This window comes from Mobula birostris, chromosome 26 (genome assembly GCF_030028105.1).
Source record: "Mobula birostris isolate sMobBir1 chromosome 26, sMobBir1.hap1, whole genome shotgun sequence".
Lineage (NCBI taxonomy): Eukaryota > Metazoa > Chordata > Chondrichthyes > Myliobatiformes > Myliobatidae > Mobula > Mobula birostris.
In genome coordinates, this window is record NC_092395.1 from 47,811,629 (window position 1) to 47,832,899 (window position 21,271).

At 44.6% G+C, this 21,271-nt stretch overlaps 1 protein-coding gene across 3 annotated transcripts in view; it reads left to right on the forward strand.

The window, feature by feature from the left end:
• Positions 1 to 11,117, forward strand: part of palm1a (paralemmin 1a) — a 277,402-nt gene extending 266,285 nt beyond the window's left edge. For all 3 annotated transcript variants that reach the window (XM_072244277.1, XM_072244278.1, XM_072244276.1), the window contains exon 8: positions 6,677 to 11,117. In XM_072244277.1, the coding sequence (XP_072100378.1) occupies positions 6,677 to 7,353 (677 nt within the window). In that variant the 3' untranslated portion in view covers positions 7,354 to 11,117. The remainder of the gene's footprint in view (positions 1 to 6,676) is intronic.
• Positions 11,118 to 21,271: the final 10,154 nt, after the last annotated feature.

Sequence of the window (21,271 nt, forward strand, 5' to 3'; positions counted from 1 at the left end):
AACACTGAGCAATTGGTGTGACCAGGCTGAGTGAGGACAGTACAGGAATCCTTCCAGAAATCCTTCTCCCTCTTGGATCATTTAGTGGAGGATACATCCAATACAGGAAAAAATCAAGCACAAAGTCGTCGAGTTATACAACAAGGAAACAGGCCCTTCAGACCCTCTCATTCATTCTGAGCAAGATGCCTACCAGAGCTGGTTCCAGTTACCCGAAAGCAGACAGACCAGGGAACTGCTGTGTGAGCTCCGTGGTCACAGAGCCCGACACCACCACACCCCTTTCCTTCCCCAGGTCACAGCTGACACTACAGATACACTGCTCTTCATCTGATGCTGACTCACCAGGTCTCTGCCCACTACCACCTCCACTCTGCTTCTCAGCTTCTGCTACAGTTGTGGTGGCGACTGCTGCCACCCTCTGGTGATTGTGCTAAACAGCAAGAAAGCCCACAGCTGATTCCAAACTTGTTGCTCACCAGATTTACATTGGGTATAGCGTACCGTTCTATACATGGTGCAATGAAATTCCTTGCTGTGTGAAGCTCACAGTGTACATGGCAATATTAAATATAACAACAGTCACAAATCAGCAGAACAGTGCAGAGACAGTAGTGCAAACTGAGGTCGTGCAAAAATAAATGCTAAAGTGACAGTAACAGAAGAGATCAAATCAAGGATTTCGGAATGCAACAGCACCATTGGGAAGGGGACATCAGAGAGGTGAATAGCTCAGGAGCCAGACAGCAGGGAGGAAGAAGCCATTCTTCACTCTTTGATTCTCAAGACTTTCAAGCTCCTGTTTCTTCTCCCAGAAAGTAAAAGAAAGAAAAGGGAATGGCCAGGCCAGTGGGAGGCAGCATGGGAGCATAGACTTCACACTGAAAACAAAATAAACACCAACACCACAGGGCCACTGGCACAGGCGGCGTACAGCAGCCAACCCCTCCATGGGCAAGACAGCATTATCAACATTTGAACTTATATTTAAGCACTTGGAATTTTAGCTCCATATACATCCGGTGTCCACACTCAGGATCCTGGCTCCCACTGATTCTTAATCCCTGCTGTTCCCAATCCTGATCCTGCTTCCAGCCACACACTTACAATGGATACTCCGCAATCCACGTTGGGGCAGACGCCAGGGGAGTGCACTCCGTAAGACAGTAGATGTTTACCGCACACAACAGCCCCAGGAGTACAAGATCGGGAGGCAGTAAGACAGTAGACAGTGAGAACTCGGTGTAGAATGGGCCAGGGAAGGGATAAAAGAAAACGGAATGATGATGGAACAATCAAAGGAGGATAAGACGTTCCCTATGGAATGTGGGTTTAAAAATGTTCAACAGGGAATATTATTTCCAACTTCTATCCGCACCCAAACCACAGACTTGATTAACCCCTTTTCTCCTTCAAATACTAAAGCATCCTCTACCACTCAGCCCCATGTCCAAGCTGGGCAAAGGGTGATGGACCACAGGGAGGTTCCCTGCAGGGAATGTTCATGTGCCAAGCTCACACCCATTGGGATGCTGCAGGGAGTGTTCATGTGCCAAGCTCACACCCATTGGGATGCTGCAGGGAATGTTCATGAGCCAGGCTCACACCAATTGGGATGCTGCAGGGAATGTTCATGAGTCGGGCTCACACCCATTGGGATGCCACAGGGAATGTTCATGTGCTGAGCTCACACCCATTGGGATGTTGCAGGGAATGTTCATGTACTGAGCTCACACCCATTGGGATGCTGCAGGGAATATTCATGTGCTGAGCTCACATCCATTGGGATGCCACAGGGAATGTTCATGAGTCGGGCTCACACCCATTGGGATGTTGCAGGGAATGTTCATGTGCCGAGCTCACACCCATTGGGATGCTGCAGGTAATGTTCATGAGTCGGGCTCACACCCATTGGGATGCCGCAGGGAATGTTCATGTGCTGAGCTCACACCCATTGGGATGTTGCAGGGAATGTTCATGTACTGAGCTCACACCCATTGGGATGTTGCAGGGAATGTTCATGAGTCGGGCTCACACCCATTGGGATGCTGCAGGGAATGTTCATGTGCTGAGCTCACACCCATTGGGATGCTGCAGGGAATGTTCATGAGTCAGGCTCACACCCATTGGGATGCCGCAGGGAATGTTCATGTGCTGAGCTCACACCCATTGGGATGTTGCAGGGAATGTTCATGAGTCGGGCTCACACCCATTGGGATGCTGCAGGGAATGTTCATGTGCTGAGCTCACACCCATTGGGATGCCACAGGGAATGTTCATGAGATGGGTTCACACCCATTGGGATGCTGCGGGGAATGTTCATGAGTCAGGCTCACACCCATTGGGATGCTGCAGGGAATGTTCATGAGTCGGGCTCACACCCATTGGGATGCCGCAGGGAATATTCATGTGCTGAGCTCACACCCATTGGGATGCTGCAGGGAATGTTCATGTGCTGAGCTCACACCCATTGGGATGTTGCAGGGAATGTTCATGAGTCGGGCTCACACTCATTGGGATGCTGCAGGGAATGTTCATGAGTCGGACTCACACCCATTGGGATGCCGCAGGGAATGTTCATGTACTGAGCTCACACCCATTGGGATGCTGCAGGGAATGTTCATGTGCTGAGCTCACACGCATTGGGATGCCGCAGGGAATACTCATGTGCTGAGCTCACACCCATTGGGATGCTGCAGGGAATGTTCATGTGCTGAGCTCACACCCACTGGGATGTTGCAGGGAATGTTCATGAGTCGGGCTCACACTCATTGGGATGCTGCAGGGAATGTTCATGTGCTGAGCTCACACCCATTGGGATGCTGCAGGGAATGTTCATGTGCTGAGCTCACACCCACTGGGATGTTGCAGGGAATGTTCATGTGCTGAGCTCACACTCATTGGGATGCTGCAGGGAATGTTCATGAGTCGGACTCACACCCATTGGGATGCCGCAGGGAATGTTCATGTACTGAGCTCACACCCATTGGGATGCTGCAGGGAATATTCATGTGCTGAGCTCACACGCATTGGGATGCCTCAGGGAATATTCATGTGCTGAGCTCACACCCATTGGGATGCCGCAGGGAATGTTCATGTGCTGAGCTCACACCCATTGGGATGTTGCAGGGAATGTTCATGAGTCGGGCTCACACTCATTGGGATGCTGCAGGGAATGTTCATGAGTCAGGCTCACACCCATTGGGATGCTGCAGGGAATGTTCATGAGTCGGGCTCACACCCATTGGGATGCCGCAGGGAATATTCATGTGCTGAGCTCACACCCATTGGGATGCTGCAGGGAATGTTCATGTGCTGAGCTCACACCCATTGGGATGTTGCAGGGAATGTTCATGAGTCGGGCTCACACTCATTGGGATGCTGCAGGGAATGTTCATGAGTCGGACTCACACCCATTGGGATGCCGCAGGGAATGTTCATGTACTGAGCTCACACCCATTGGGATGCTGCAGGGAATGTTCATGTGCTGAGCTCACACGCATTGGGATGCCGCAGGGAATATTCATGTGCTGAGCTCACACCCATTGGGATGCCGCAGGGAATGTTCATGTGCTGAGCTCACACCCATTGGGTTGTTGCAGGGGATGTTCATGTACTGAGCTCACACCCATTGGGATGCTGCAGGGGATGTTCATGAGTCGGGCTCACACCCATTGGGATGCCGCAGGGAATGTTCATGTGCTGAGCTCACACCCATTAGGATGTTGCAGGGAATGTTCATGAGTCGGGCTCACACCCATTGGGATGCTGCAGGGAATGTTCATGAGTCGAGCTCACACCCATTGGGATGCTGCAGGGAATGTTCATGAGTCGGGCTCACACCCATTGGGATGCTGCAGGGAATGTTCATGAGTCGAGCTCACACCCATTGGGATATTGCAGGGAATGTTCATGAGTCGTGCTCACACCCATTGTAGAACCACCTGGGCAGTTGTTGCAGTTTGATGGTCCATGGTGGGATGTCCTTGTGTAGAACCAACTACTATCTTTCTGACCTTACAACACTGAACGGTCACTGACAGTGACGTACTCGGGAAGCCTGTGCTGATGAAAGTCTCCACACAAGTGTAACAGCCTTTCACCTGAGCGAGCTGGGATGTTTATTATGATGAATGGTCAGAACCCTCAGCCAGAGAGTGATGCCATTCATTGTACCCATTAATCAGACAGGTACAACAAACAGCAGTTTAGCTGTGATAAGATCTACGGTACCTTTTGTAAAGTTCTCAGGCAGATAGTTTAAGAGATATTTGAAAAGGTACACAGATCAGAGGGGTTTGGAGGGATATGGCCTAGGTGCAGGTGGAGGGACTAAGCAAAAGATCAAGTTGGCATGGACTAGATGGGCCAAAGGCCTATTCTAGTTCTGTGCTGTAGTACTCTGTGACTGTGACTCTAACAGGTTCTGCTGATACGTAAGCTGGTGGAAAGGTCCCCATCAGGAATGAGAGATTGATTCTCCCAGTGAAGACTAAAGCAACAGTACTTGCTGTTGTCACAATTAAACAATAAAAGGTTCCCCTCCACTTGTGACTGGTAATTGATTGATTATTGTCGCGCGCTGAGATGCAGTGGGAAACTTGGTTCTGTACGCCATCCATACAGAACATTCCAGACATCAATACACTGAGGAAGTAGGAGGGGAAAGCAATCACAAAGTGCAGTGCAGACAGGCAATGAGGTGCAAGGGTCATGGCAAAGTAGATTGTGAGGGCAAGCATTCATCTTCATTGTACCAGAGGTCCATTCAGGAGTCTTATAATAACAGTTTAGAATCTGTTCCTCAGCCATAATGATCTGGGTTTTCAAGCCTTTGTATATTCTGTCTGATGGAAGAGGAGAGAAGAGAGAATGTCTGGAGAGGGAGAGGTTGGTCTGCCAAGGCAGTATAAAGTGTAGACAGTCCATAGAGGGGAGGCTGGTTTCCATGATGGACTAGGCTACGTCCACAACTTTCTGCAGTTACTTGTCTCAGGCACAGCAGTGGCATCTGAACAAGATGCTTTCCATGGTGTATCTATAAAGACTAATGACGATCAACAGGGACATGCCAAATTTCCAAAGCCTTCTCAGGAAGTAGAGGTACTGGTGTGTTTTCCTGACCATTGTGCCTATGTGGCTGGGCAAGGACAGACTTTTAGTGATTCTTACCCCTCATGTAGTTTATCTCCTCTAGACCATTGCTTGTAGAGCCTTTTAAAATGCAAACAACAGGAATTCTGCAGATGCTGGAAATTCAAGCAACACACATCAAAGTTGCTGGTGAACGCAGCAGGCCAGGTAGCATCTCTAGGAAGAGGTAAAGTCGACGTTTCAGGCCGAGACCCTTCGTCAGGACTAACTGAAGGAAGAGTTAGTAAGAGATTTGAAAGTGGGAGGGGAGGGGGAGATCCAAAATGATAGGAGAAGACAGGAGGGGAAGGGAAGGAGCCAAGAGCTGGACAGTTGATTGGCAAAGGGGATATGAGAGGATCATGGGACAGGAGGTCCGGGGAGAAAGACAAGGGGGGGGGGACCCAGAGGATGGGCAAGGGGTATAGTGAGAGGGACAGAGGGAGAAAAAGGAGAGAGAGAGAAAGAATGTGTGTATATAAATAAATAACGGATGGGGTACAAGGGGGAGGTGGGGCATTAGGGGAAGTTAGAGAAGTCAATGTTCATGCCATCAGATTGGAGGCTACCCAGACAGAATATAAGGTGTTGTTCCTCCAACCTGAGTGTGGCTTCATCTTTACAGTAGAGGAGGCCGTGGATAGACATGTCAGAATGGGAATGGGATGTGGATGTGGATGGGACGTCCCCCCCATCCCTCCCCACCGATCTCCCTCCTGGCACTTATCCTTGTAAGCGGAACAAGTGCTACACATGCCCTTACATTTCCTCCCTTACCACCATTCAGGGCCCCAGACAGTCCTTCCAGGTGAGGCGACACTTCACCTGTGAGTCGACTGGGGTGATATACTGCATCCGGTGCTCCCGATGCGGCCTTCTATATATTGGTGAGACCCAATGCAGACTGGGAGACCGCTTTGCTGAACACCTATGCTCTGTGCACCAGAGAAAGCAGGATCTCCCAGTGGCCACACATTTTAATTCCACATCCCATTCCCATTCTGACATGTTTATCCACGGCCTCCTCTATTGTAAAGATGAAGCCACACTCAGTTTGGAGGAACAACACCTTATATTCCGTCTGGGTAGCCTCCAACATGTTGGCATGAACATTGACTTCTCTAACTTCCGCTAATGCACCACCTCCCCCTCGTACCCCATCCATTATTTATTTATATACACACATACCTTCCCCCTCCTGTCTTCTCCTATCATTTTGGATCTCCCCCTCCCCCTCCCACTTTCAAATCTCTTACTAGCTCTTCCTTCAGTTAGTCCTGACGAAGGGTCTCGGCCTGAAACGTCAACTGTACCTCTTCCTAGAGATGCTGCCTGACCTGCTGCGTTCACCAGCAACTTTGATGTGTGTTGCTTGTAGGGCCTTGGTAGGTAGGTAGTACCCACACAACTATCCTTCCAGCACTGATAACAAGTATGGACGTAGTTTTCAATAACATTAGTGCAATGGTTATCTAGTCATAGAGGGCAGTTTTACACATTCTTCTCTCATTTGCTAATATACTGCTCCTTTACTGTTGGCCAGCAATGTTTGCAGTGGAAATTACTGTGGAGAAGGACAATGTGACAGGAGAGACTAAGGTTTTGTCCACCTCCAGCGTATCTCCCAAAAGCATCCACCAGCAAGGTGTCAAGGTCTACGAAGATGACCTCAAGGTGATCCATGAAGTACGCAAGGGCGATGGAGCAGCAGAAAATGGAGTCCATCTCCTGAGCACTACGGAGGTCGATGAGCTCATGCAGAAGGCAGACAAGGTGTCAGACTACAACAAAGCTGTGGTTCCTGAGGGGAAAGGACCTTCTATTCAACTGGAGGCCAACAGTCAGTCACCAGGAAAGTGGCAGGCAGACAGGATAGCCGGTGAAAATCTTAAAATCCTTCAGAAAATGCCCGGAGATGGTGCAGAGCCCAGCAAAGACCAGCCAGTGACCATGATTTTCATGGGATACCAGGATGTGGAGGATGAGAACGAGACCAAGAAGGTCCTGGGCTATGATGGAACAGGGAAAGCAGAGCTGGTGGTAATTGAGGATGGTGACGCCAAGAGCGAGCGGGTGGTGACAGGCCAGGCCCCACCCAATGGCACAGCGGCCGAGCCCCCAGCCACCGAGGAGAAGCCAGCTGGGAAGGAGAAGGAGGCAGTCGATGATACAAAGGATCTCAAGGAGAAACAGCGTTGTCAGTGTTGCATTGTGATGTGATTATGTGCTGTTATTACTATAATGTACAGTTGGAATGTTATATGTCCATAGTCTTCATGTCTTCTAACACGTGCTTTTAATTGGGGATGCAAGGATCACAGCCAATTCATCATGATATCTCAAACACCTGAAGTTTTATATACATTTAATCAACATGGTTAAAAATATGAAAGCTAGTTTTCTGAGGATTGTCCAAAACACCTCTTCCATACAGCTACACCCCACTTACACTTCCTTGATGATGTCATGACGACATTGTAATATCCTGTTAAATTTATCAACAGCAGAAGCTGCATTTAAAAAAAACATTGAACAGTACAGAGAGGAAGTGAAGTTGCAATTGACCCTTTGAAATTGCTCTTGGTCAAGCTGTAGGGCAAGGTGCTTTCCCAATGGCCATAGTGTTCCCAGTCTGGAAATCTGATCATCCTTCATAATCTCATCCTATTGCCCTCAAGTTTTCAATTGGCTAAAAGGTCCCCTTCAGTAATCAGCCAGAGCAAAGCATTTTTTCCTCTAGGGTAGCTTGTCAAAAGGCACTTGCTAATATAAAGATCAACACTTGTAAAGATATACAGTAGCTAAATTAGAAAAACTAAAATTTTAAGAAATGGCAGAAGAGCGAAGGAGGCAGAATGGGAGAAAAAGAGGCGTATGCAAGTGAATTTGTTTAAGTTCAGCTTTTATGTAAAACAGAGTTAGTAAAGCAGTAATAAATCTACTGTAGGTAATTTATGGTGTATCTTCATGACTGAAAATAGAGTTTTATTTCAGTATGACAATCCCTGAAATGAAGCCAAACAATTCAGCAATGGGGGGGAGGGGGGACATATGAGTTGAGAATAAAATGTTCAAAAGTTATTGTGGCAGTCAACTTCCAGTTTTACATTTTGTCATCTGGTCCAGGACAAACACTGGACCACATCCATAGTGTTTCTTCCTGCCCTTCCTTCGAATTATGTCCATCTTTCATTGAACCAGGGACCACTTAGTTCGGTTTTTCTAACTTGATGTTATATATGATGCCTTAAATCATCTGAATAAGCAAAAATTAATATTGATCTTTGATAATTTTGAATCATAATTAAGTTTTCAAAAGAGCTGAAATGTCCCATAGAAGGGGGAGCAGCTATTTTCTGTGAAAACTTTGAGTAGATGAAGGAAAATTGACGTCACTGGGTCCTGGGGAACAGCCCTCCTGTTGAGTTCAAAGCCAGCCACTTTCGGAGAGACCTGAAGCTCAATTATTCTGTTTTCTTTTTGTCACAAGGTCACTTTAATTCTTGTTCAAACCTCAGGTTTAGTGGTCAGTTAAATCATTGCAGGAACTCATTTACACAAACAGGAATCTCTAACCCTGACTCTTTCAGCAGCAAAGGTGAATAAATAGGTTGTTCCGCTTTGTCATAGGGTGATCTGATTAATCTATAATCAAGCTTTTAAATCACTGTTTAACAGACCACAGAATTAAAGAATACCTTGCTTACATACATGCTGAATTCTGAATTTTTTTTGCAATTCCCACATCAAAACTATACCTGAAATATCTTAGCAACCCTACAAGGTTATTTAAACTGGATTTTCTGAATCATTGCATCCCTAATTTGAATACACTTTTCTATGTCACACGTAAGTCAGATCAACATATCTTATACACTGCCAGTCACCATGCACAACTCTCAATATTTGATGTGTAACAGTGGGACCATTTTATTTTTTCTGTGCATGTTCTCTAGCTGATTGCAGAACATTATGAAAGCTGTTAAATGACATTGTGTGTTTATTACTTTACTGAAACCTGTCTGGAAGATTTTACATCACTAACTAACCTCCAACAACATGAAACCAGAGGCCATTTGCAATGGCATCATTTAGATGCGGACCGTTCAGCTGTAGTAAGTGAAAGTACCCACTACAAGTCCTCTGAATCAACCATTCCTTCAGATTAAAGAGTCGGGTGCAGCAAACCTTGATCTGTGATCGGTTCTGAGCCCGCGCCAGCCTGATCATAGATAACCTAAGACTATGTTGTCGAAGGACACACATCTCTCTGCTCCAGTGCCAAGTCCCTGAAGTTGCCTATGGGAGAGAGGGAGAATGCAGACAGAAAAGGAACTCATTTGACCACTATTCTTAGCAGTCACTTTTAATTGCTCCGAGATTCCACACGTACCAAAGACCCCATCAAATTATATCACAATGAGAGTTGCTTCACTGGTTGAATTATGGCAACTTTATTGCAAGTGAGCAAACAAGACAATCAAATTTCCCTTAAAATAATTTCACTACTTTATTGCTGTGCTTGAACTGTAATTGAAAATTCATATATATACACCATACATATATATATCTATTTTTAAACACATTGCCTTGGGAATGGCATTAGCCATGTTATGGACTCCACTGAGCAATTGACCCAACAACAAGGATGTGATAGGCTCCATTGGACTTTATACTATTGTTTGAGCATGCTCATTAGAAGAATAAAGTAGTCCCATTTTATTCAAACACATTCCAGGGGCCTGTGGCACTAGCATTCTCACACAAATTCCCAAGTGTAGCACGTGTAAGCATAACACGCACTTCCTCGAAGATTGTGCGCTATGTCTCTCGTGCGCTAATGGATTTCTGAGACTTGAGGCTACGGCCCTCTGTACCAGAGAGGCAAGTATCATTCTGAGTGCAGATTTCCATCACGTGTCGGAAGTTAGCCTTTGTAACTAGTCTGTGTTCTTCGTTTTTGAGTGCTGGTATGAGCTATGTTGTAAAGATGGAAACCCTTATCAATTTCTTCTCTATCGCACCCCATTCCAAAATCCTATGGCATATCAATGGATTCTTTAGGAGCTTTCAAACAGCATATTGTCCAAAAGACTATCTTACAGCATTAACCAGATAAAGGATTCCTATTAGTAAACCATAACAAAGGTGCACACAGAGTGCTTTAATTATAAATTGCAAATGTTTGTCTAACTTTATGTTTTAAAATGAAGGCTTTGTTTTTTTTTTAAAAAGCAGAACTCTAAGTTGCCATTGAAAAAAGAAAATGTAATGCATATATTTTTGTTATGACATCTTATATTTACTCTTGAGTTGTGGTGTGCTCTTCACCCACACACCCACGCACTTCGGTGCAGCTGACTGAGGTGTCCAAATGCTTATTTGGTAAATCATAGTCTCTGGACTTGTACAGGATGAGTTATACATGCTGTACAATGTTTGCTCTATGTTACAGAACCTAAGCAAATCCTACAGGATGAATTCGATGCCTACAGAGTTTTTTTTTGTGAGGGAAGGTTGTATGAGGAATGCAATACAGTTCACTCCCTGTAGGAGCACACGCCTACAGAATGAGTGGCAAGTCCTAGCGAAATGTTGGCTATGCACACAGCTAGCTCCCCAGTCTCGTCTTTCACAGATAGAGCTGATCTATCAACTTTCAACTACTAACAGGACATTATTGGATAATGCTGACAACCTGCACCACTGACATGATGCAGCACAAGAGCTTGTTCGTTTTACTTCTATCAGGGATTGACACGGAGTGAGTGTCTGCCCAATGGCAGGACGGTCTCTAAAACACAGCATTTCACTTGATGCTCGCATTAGACCATAATGGGAAAAGAAACTAAATTTTAAAAATAAAAGGCATGGAGCTCCCATGCTCCTAGGTGGAGTCAACTGTATTTCATTATTTGAATCAATGTGAAACTCAATATGCAAAAATGTATAGCAATCAAAAATAAAATCTAGATGTGGTTAAACGGAGTGCATTAATGTGAGTAAATCTAGAGCAAGATTTCAAACAAAACTTAAAGTTCAACTGAAAATGGATCAAGAACCCATCCAAATTTCTCCTGGTAGTGTTTGACTGATTGAGTCAACCCGCTCCTGGTTTTCCGGGTAAATGTGTCTCCAGTTTTGCAGATGCTTTAATATTTAGATGTTCAGGACTATCCATATGTTAGATATGTGCATCTTCGCAGATTCCCACAAATGGGAAGGTAAGACATAGAAGCAGAATTAGGCCATTTGGCCCAGAGACTGCTCCGCTATTTCATTATGGCAGACCCATTTCCCCCCGAAGACCCAATCTCCCACCTTCTCCCCGTGCCCCTTCATGTCCTGACTAATCAAGAATCATGAAACTCAGCCTTAAATATACCCAAGGAGTTGGCCGCCACTGTCATCTGTGGCAATGAATTCCACAGATTCACCACTCTCTGGCTAAAGTTCCTCCTCACCTCTGTTCTAAATGGACATCCCTGTATTCTGAGGCTTGGTCCCCTAGTCTTAGACTAGCCACCATAGGAAACATCCTCTCCAACTCTGCTCTATGAAAGGCCTTTCAAAATTCGATAGGTTTCAATCAGATTACCCCCTCATTCTTCTCAATTCCGGTGAGTACAGGCTTAAGTTCTCCTTAAATGATAAGCCTTTCAGTTGCAGAATCATTTTCATGAATCTGCTTTGAACCCTCTCCAATGTAAGTACATCCTTTCTAAGGGACCCAAAATTGCTCACATACTCCAAATAAGCCAGCACCAGTGCCTTATAAAGCCTTAACATGACATCCTCACTTTTGCATTCTAACCCTCCCGAAATGATGCCAACATTGCATTTGACTTCCTCGCCACTGTCTCTACCTGCAAATTAACCTTTAAGGAATCATGAGGACTCCCTAGTCCCTTTGCACCTCAGAATTTTAAATTTCCTCACCATTTTGAAAACAGTCTATCCTTTTATTTCTTCTACCAAATTGCACGACACTTCCTGACACTGTATTCCATCTGCCATCCATTCTCCTAATCTGTCTAAGTCCTTCTGCAGACACCCTGCTTCCTCAACCCTATCTGGCCCTCCACCTATCTTGGTATCAACCACAAACTGAGCCACAAGGCCATCTATTCCTTCATCCAAATCATTGATATATAAAGTGCCTATAAAAGGTATTCACCCGCCCCCCCCCCCGAAGTTTTCATGTTTTATTGTTTTACAACATAGATTTACAACATGGATTTAATTTGGCTTTTTTGATACTGATCAACAGAAGGAGAGTCTTTCGTGTCAAAGTCAAAATAAATTTCTACAAATTAGTCTAAATTTTTAGAATTATTAAATACAAAATAATTGATTGCATAATTATTCACCCCCTTCAAGTCAGTATTTAGTAAATGCATCTTTGGCAGCAAATACAGCCTCTATATAGATAGATCTATCAGCTTTGCACATCTGGCCAATGCAGTTTTCTCCATTCTTCTTTACAAAACACTCAAGCTGTTAGATTGCATAGATCATGAGTGGATAGCCCTTTTCAAGTCCAGCCACCAATTCTCAATTGGATTGAGGTGTGAACTCTGACTTGGCCACTCCAGGACATTAACTTTGTTGTTTTTAAGCTATTCCTGTATAGCTTTGGCTTTATACTCAGGGTCATTGTCTTGCTGGAAAACACATCTTCTCCTAAGTTACAGTTCTCTTGCAGACTGCATCAGGTTTTCCTCCAAGATTTCCCTGTATTTTGCTGCATTAATTTTCCCCTCTACCGTCACAACCCTTCCAGGGCCTGCTACAGTGAAGCATCCCCACACAGCGCGATGCATCCACCACCATGCTTCATGGTAGGGGTGGTGTGTTATTGACGATGTGCTGTGTTTGGCTTAATGCCAAAAAGAGCGTTTAGTCTGATGGCCAAAAACCTCAATTTTGGTTTCATCAGACCATAGAACCTTCTTCCAGCTGACTTCAGAGTCTCCCATATGCCTTCTGGCAAACTCTAGCCGAGATTTCATGTGAGCTCCGCACCCCCCCCCCCCACCTCGCCCAACCCCACCACCACACCCAACAGTGGCTTTCTCTTTGCAACTCTTCCATAAAGCTGCGGCTGGTGAAGCATCTGGGCGGCAGCAGTTGTACGCGCAGTCTCTCCCATCCCAGCCGCTTGAAGCTTGTAAATCCTCCAGAAATGTCATAGATCTCTTGGTGGCCTCTCTCACTGGTCCCTTCTTGTACGGTCACTCAGTTTGAGGACATCCTGCTCTAGGCGGCTTTATAGTTATGCCATATTCTTTCCATTTCTTGATGATTGATGACTGTACTCTGAGGGATATTCAGTGATTTGTAATTTTTTTTCTATCCACCTCCTGACTTGTGCTTTTCAATAACCTTTTTCCGGAGTTGCTTGGTGTTCTTTTATCTTCATGGTGTACTTTTTGCCAGGATACTGACTCACCAGCAGATCCAGGTGTATTTTTACTACAATCAATTGAAACACCTTGACTGCACACAGGCGATCTCCATTTAACTAATTACGTGACTTCTAAAACCGATTGGCTGCACCAGTGATGATTTGGTGTGTCATGTTAAAGGGAATGAATACTTATGCAATCAATTATTTTGTGTTTTATATTTGTAATTCATTTAGATTTGTAGAGATTTGTTTTCATTTTGATACCAAAGAGTCTTTTTCTGTTGATCAGTGTCAAAAAAGCCAAATTAAGTCCACTCTGATACAATGTTGTAAAACAATCAAACATGAAAACTTCTGGGGGTGGGGAGTGAATACTTGTTATAGGCACTAATGTAAAAAGAAGCGGTCCCAACACAGACCCCTGTGGAACACCACTAGTTACCAGCAGCCAGCCAGAAAAGGTTCCCTTTATTCTCGTTCTTTGCCACCTGCCAATTAGCCAATGCTCTATCCATGCCAGTATATTTAATACCATGGGCCCTTAACTTGTTAAGCAGCCTCATGTGTGGCACCTTGTCAAAGGCCTTCTGAAAATCCAAGTACACAATATCCTTTGTCTATTCTTCTTGTTAATTCTTCAAATGAATTCCAACAGATTAGTCAGCCAATATTTTCTCTTAAGGAAACCATGCTGACTTTTGGCTTATTATATCATGTGCCTCCAAGTACCATGAAACCATATCCTTAACAAATTGACTCCAACATCTTCCCAACCACTGAGGTCAGACTAACTGCCTTATAATTTCCTTTCTTCTGCCTTTCTCCCTTCTTGAAGAGTGGAATGACATTTACAATTTTCCAGTCCTCCAGAACCATGCCAGAATATATTGATTCTCAAAAGATCATAACTAATGCCTACACAATCTCTTCAGCCAATCCTTTCTGGCCCAGGTAACTTACTTACATTCAGACCTTTCAGTTTATCAAGCACCTTCTCCCTAGTAATGGCAACATCACTCACTTCTATCCATGAAACTCTTGAACCTCTGGCATACTGCTAGTGTCTTCTACAGTGAAGAGTAATGCAAAATAGTTATTCAGTTCATCTGCCATTTGTCTTGTCCCCCATTACTACCTCTCTAGCGTCATTTTCCAGCAATCTGATATCTACTCTCACCTCTATTTTGCTCTTTATATATCTGAAGAAGTCTTTGATATCCTCTCTAATTATTATTGACTATCTTACCTTCGTATTCCATCTTTTCCTTCTTTACGACTTTAGTTGCTTGCTGTTGGTTTTTTAAAAAGCTTCCAAATCCTTTAACTTCCCACCAATTTTTGCTCTATTTTATGCCCATTTTGGCTTGATCCTACCAAAGAATACTTCTTTGGAATGCATCTACCCTGCGCCTTCAAAATTGCTCCCAGAAATTCCAGCCACTACTCCACCAGCATCCTTGCTAGTGTTTTCTTCTAATCAATTTGGCCAGCTCCTCTCTCATGCCTCTAATTCCCTTTACTCCACTGTCATACTGATAACATTTGACTTTAGCTTTTCCTCAAGTTGCAGGGTGAATTCTATCATATTATGATCACTTCCCCCCCACCCCCCCAAGAGTTACCTTAAGCTCTCTAATCAATTCCAGTTTGTTGCACAACACCCAGGGGCCTCTACCACAAGTTGCTCCAAAAAGCCATCTCGTATGCATTCTACAAATTCTCCCTCTTGCGAAACAGCACCAACCTGATTTCCCTCAATCTACCTGCATATTGAAATCCTCCATGAGTATTGTAACATTGGCCCTTTGACATGTATTTTCTATCTCCCATTGTAATTTTAAAACCACATCCTTGCTACTGTTTGGAGGTCTGTACGCAACTCCCATCAGGGCCTCTTTACCTTTGCAGTTTCTTAGCTCGACCCACAATGATTGTGCGCCTTTCGACCTTATGTCACTTCTTTCTAAGGTTTTGATTTCAGTTTTTAAATCAACAGAGTCACCCCACCACCTCTGCCTGCCTCCATTCCTTTCAATACAATGTGTATCCTGGGACGTTAAGCCCCCACCTATCATCTTCTTTAGCCACAACTCAATGATGCACACATCATACATGCCACCTTGTAACTATGCTACAGGCTCATCTATCTTATTTTGTGTTCAGCACACATTCAAATGTAACACCTTCAGTCCTACATTCATCACCCTTTTCAATTTTCCCCCTTTTTTACATTGCAGCTCATCCTGTTGACTGCAATTTTGCCTTTTCCTCGCCTCTCCTTGCTAGCAGGCTCACTGCACACCACATCCGTTTGTAAGCCAACTGCCCATCCTCAGCCCTATCACTCCATGTATTGTGACCTGGCTTGGTTGATCTCAGCTCTAGTGATCTTTGTCCTCAACCTTTGATTCCATTGATCTCCCTGGATTTGGTGATCTTGATCTCATTGATTTCCCTGAATCTGGCCTTCCCCAACTTTCCTGGATCACTTGATTCTGATCCTGTGGATTTTCCTATCACAATTTATTTCAAGAACCTGATGCTTCGTTTCTGAGTTCAAAACTTTAGTTGATGTCCACACTCTTTGTAATGTACTGAGCTCAAATACAGAGTAGTAACTCACAGCTGGTGTGCAGCAACTGAACACATCCGATGGAAATCTCTGGGATTCTATTTCCTTTCAATAATTTGTTTTAGGTTTGTCAGTCCTGCTTGATAACACAAGGAAACCTCATCTGCCACCCCTCACCTCCAAGTGCTGCCTTTTCTCATTGGCTGGATGATGAACAATACAGGTTATGTAACCCAGGAAGTTCTCCTTCATCCTTTCATCAGGTGTTTGAGGAGCAAGAAACCAGCACCATTGAAACTGGGTTGCCAGTTGGCCAGGTAAGCCACTTACAGAAGTACCGTTCCTCCTGCAAAAATAACAGCTACTTCTCAGACAGAAGAGACTTGAGACCAAGGTCTGCACTCCTCCTTAGTGGATGCCGCTACGGTGAGTGAGGTGTACTACCATGTGAGGTATAAGGCCACAAGATGTAGAAGCAGAATTGGGCCTCTTGGCCAATTAGACTGATCCACCATTTATTTTCCCACTCAAGACTATTCTGCTGCCTTCTCCCCATAACCTTTGATTCACTTACAAATCGAGAACCTGTGAACCTGTGCTATAAATATAGCCAATGGCCTGACCTCCAGTTCTCAGTGGTGGACCATGCCCTAGCCTAGTATGCTGACTTGCCTTCCAGTGACAAACCCTCATAGTTCTGATCAGCCACCCAACAGGCACTAACCTTCCACACACACAACATACATAAGGAATAGGAGCAGGAGAGGGTCATCTGGCCCGTCGAGCCTGCTCTGCCATTCAATATGATCACGGCTGATCTGGCCATGGACTCATCTCCACCTGGTCTCCAAGTGGTCACATCAAAGACGTGCATTCATATAGTGCCTTTCACAACCCCAGGATGTCCAAAGTACTTTACTATCAACAAGGTTTAGAAAATGGTATAGCTGTTGTGATAGCACTCAGATAACGTACCCCAATGAAGAAACCCAAAATAATTATATTCTTTCATGGTTATGTTGAGCCTCGATCCAACATTGAAGCAGGAGAACGCTCTCCTCTTTATCCAGTACCCGCTCCTTCACATCAATGGCTGGACCTGGGTTAATCCTGGGTGCCTAGCAGATAACCACTCCAGCAGACCTGCTTCCCCTTAGTACACCACTGCAGTATTAGCAATCAGCAAGTCCTCAGATTGGGTTGGATCTGCAACCCTCCTGGGATACTGAGCCAAGGTGGACATTAGGACAAAAATCATTATTAAAATCTGCCGAGTAATAAATTGAGAGTGATGATGGGGACACTGAGTTGTCAATGAGGAGTGCTTTTCAGGTGGAGAAGAATCAGATTTATAGAACATAGAAAACGTAAAGCACCATACAGGCCCTTCGGCCCACAAAGCTGTGCCGAATCTATCCCTTCCTTAGAACTACCTACACTTTACCCATAGCCCTCTATTCTTCTAAGCTCCATGTAGCTATCCAGGAGTCTCTTAAAAGACCCTATCGTTCCCGCCTCCACCACCGTCACCGGCAGCTCATTCCACGCACTCACCACTCTCTGCATAAAAAACTTACCCCTGACATCTCCTCTGTTCCCACTTCCAAGCACCTCAAACTGTGCCCTCTTGTGCCAGCCATTTCAGTCCTGGGGAAAAAGCCTCTGACTATCCACATGATCAATGCCTCTCATTATCTTGTACACCTCTATTAAGTCACCTCTCATCCTGGGTCGCTCCAAGGAGAAAAGGCTGAGTTCACTCAACCTATTCTCATAAGGCATGCTCCACAATCCAGGCAACATCCTTGTAAATCTCCTCCGCACCGTTTCTATGGTTTCCACGTCCTTCCTATAGTGAGGTGACCAGAACTGAGCACAGTACTCCAAGTGGGGTCTGACCAGGGTCCTATATAGCTGCAACATTACCTCTCGGCTCTTAATCTAAATCCCACGATTGATGAAGGCCAATGCACCGTGTTTCTTAACCACAGAGTCAGCCCACGCAGCAGCTTTGAGTGTCCAATGGACTCAGACCCCAAGATCCCTCTGATCCTCCACACTGCCAAGAGTCTTACCATTAATACTGTATTCTGCCATCATATCTGACATACCAAAATGAACCACCTCACACTTACCTGGGTTGAACTCCATCTGCCACTTCTCAGCCTAGTTTTGCATCCCATCAATGTCCCACTGTAACCTCTGACAGCCCTCCACACTATCCACAACACACCCAACCTTTGTATCATCAGCAAATTTACTAACCCACCCCTCCACTTCCTCATCACAAACAGTAGGGGTCCCAGAACAGATCCCTGAGGCACACCACTGGTCACCGACCTCCAAACAGAATATGACCCATCTACAGCCACTCTTTGCCTTCTGTGGGCAAGCTAGTCCTGGATCCACAAAGCAATGTCCCCTTGCATCCCATGCCTCCTTACTTTCTCAATAAGCCTTGCATGGGGTACCTTATCAAATACCTTGCTAAAATCCATATACACTACATCTATGGCTCTACCTTCATCAATGTGCTTAGTCACATCCTCAAAAAATTCACTCGGGCTCATAAGGCATGACCTGCCTTTGACAAAGCCATGCTGACTATTCCTAATCACATTATGCCTCTCCAAATGTTCATAAATCCTGCCTCTCAGGATCTTCTCCATCAATTTACCAACCACTGAAGTAAGACTCACTGGTCTATAATTTCCTGGGATATCCCTACTCCCTTTCTTGAATAAGGGAACAACATCTGCAAACCTCCAATCCTCTGGAACCTCTCCCGTTCTCATTGATGATGCAAAGATCATCGCCAGAGGCTCAGCAATCTCCTCCCTCGCTTCCCACAGTAGTCTGGAGTACATCCCGTCCAGTCGTAGTGACTTATCCAACTTGATGCTTTCCAAAAGCGCCAGCACATCCTCTTTCTTAATATCTACATAAAGAATATCAAGATTTTCAGTCCACTGCAAGTCATCCCTACAATCACCAAGATCCAATATCCATTGTGGGGAGATTTGCGAGGGCTACTGAGGTGACTTTAAACTAGTATAGTTGCGGGAGGGAATCAAATTAAAGAGACTAGGAGAGAGGAGGTTAGTTCACAAATAGAGAAAGCAGGTAGACAGTGTGTGAGGGAGGATAGGCAGGGGACAGAGATCAGGAGTACTCAGACCAAAGATGTAGGGGACAAGGAAGAAAAAGATAACAAAGTTGTTTGCTCCATTAAGGATAAACAGAGAGTAGGAGGTGGAGAGTTTTTTAAATGCATCTATTTTAATGCTAGGAGCATTGTAAGAAAGGTGGATGAGCTTAGAGCATGAATTGATACCTGGAAATATGATCTTGTAGCTATTAGTGAAACGTGGTTGCAGGAGGGGTGTGATTGGCAACTAAATATTCCAGGATTTTGTTGCTTCAGGTGTGATAGAATAGGAGGGGCAAGAGGGGGAGGTGTTGCATTGCTTGTCAGAGAAAATATAACATCTGTGCTCTGGCAGGATAGATTAGTGGACTCGTCTAGGGAGGCTATTTGGGTGGAATTGAGGAATAGGAAAGGTGTTGTGACACTTATAAGGGTGTATTATAGACCACCTAATGGGGACCAAGAATTGCAGGAGCAAATTTGTAAGGCGATAGCAGATATTTGTAGTAAGCACAAAGTTGTGATTCTGGGAGATTTTAATTTTCCACGCATACACTGGGAAGCCCATTCTGTAAAAAGGCTGGATGGTTTGGAGTTTGTCAAATGTGTGCAAGGTAGTTTTTTGGAGCAATACATAGAGGTACCAACTAGAGAAGGGGCAGTGTTGGATCTCCTGTTAGGGAATGAGATAGGGAATGAGATAGGGCAGGTGATGGAGTTATGTGTTGGGGAGCACTTCGGGTCCAGTGATCACAATACAATTAGTTTCCATATAATTATGGAGAAGGATAGGACTGGACCTAGGATTGAGATTTTTAATTGGAGAAAGGTTAACTTTGAGGAGATGCGAAAGGATTTAGAAGGAGTGGATTGGGACAATTTGTTTTATGGGAAGGATGTAATAGAGAAATGAAGGTCATTTAAGGGTGAAATTTTGAGGGTACAGGATCTCTATTTTCCTGTTAGGTTGAAAGGAAAGGTTAAAAGTTTGAGAGAGCCATGGTTTTCAAGGGATATTGGAAACTTGATTGGGAAAAAGAGAGGGATCTTCAATAAATATAGGCAGCTTGGAGTTAATGAGGTGCTCAAGAATATGAAGAATGTAAAAAGAATCTTAAGAAAGAAATTAGAAAAGCTGAAAGAAGATACGAGTCTGCTTTGGCAAGTAAGGTGAAAATAAATCCAAAGGGTTTCTACAGTTAAGTTAATATCAAAAGGATAGCGAGGGATAAAATTGGTCCCTTAGGGAATCAGAGTGGACGGCTATGTGCGGAGCCAAAAGAGATGGGGGAGATTTTGAACAATTTCTTTTCTTCGGTATTCACTAAGGAGAAGGACATTGAATTGTGTAAGGTAAAGGAAACAAGAAGGGTAGTTATGGAAAGTATGACGATTAAAGAAGAGAAAGTACTGGCGCTTTTAAGGAATATAAAAGTGGATAAGTCTCCGGGTCTGGACAGGATATTCCCTAGGACCTTGAGGGAAGTTAGTGTGGAAATAGCAGGGGCTCTGACAGAAATATTTCAAATGTCATTAGAAACAGGGATGGTGCTGGAGGATTGGCGTATTGCTCATGTGGTTCCATTGTTTAAAAAGGGTTCTAAGAGTAAACCTAGCAATTATCGGCCTGTGAGTTTGATGTCGGTGGTGGGTAAGTTGATGGAAAGTATTCTTAGAGATGGTATATATAATTACCTGGATAGACAGGGTCTGATTAGGAACAGTCAACATGGATTTGTGAGTGGAAGGTCATGTTTGACAAATCTTATTGAATTTTTTGATGAGGTTACTAGGAAAATTGACGAAGGTAAAGCGGTGGATGTTGTCTATATGGACTTCAGTAAGGCCTTTGACAAGGTTCCACACGGAAGGTTTGTTAGGAAGGTTCAATCGTTAGGCATTAATATCGAAGTAGTAAAATGGATTCAGCAGTGGCTAGATGGGAGATGTCAGAGAGTAGTGCTGGATAACTGTGTCAGATTGGAGGACGGTGTGTAGCGGTGTGCCT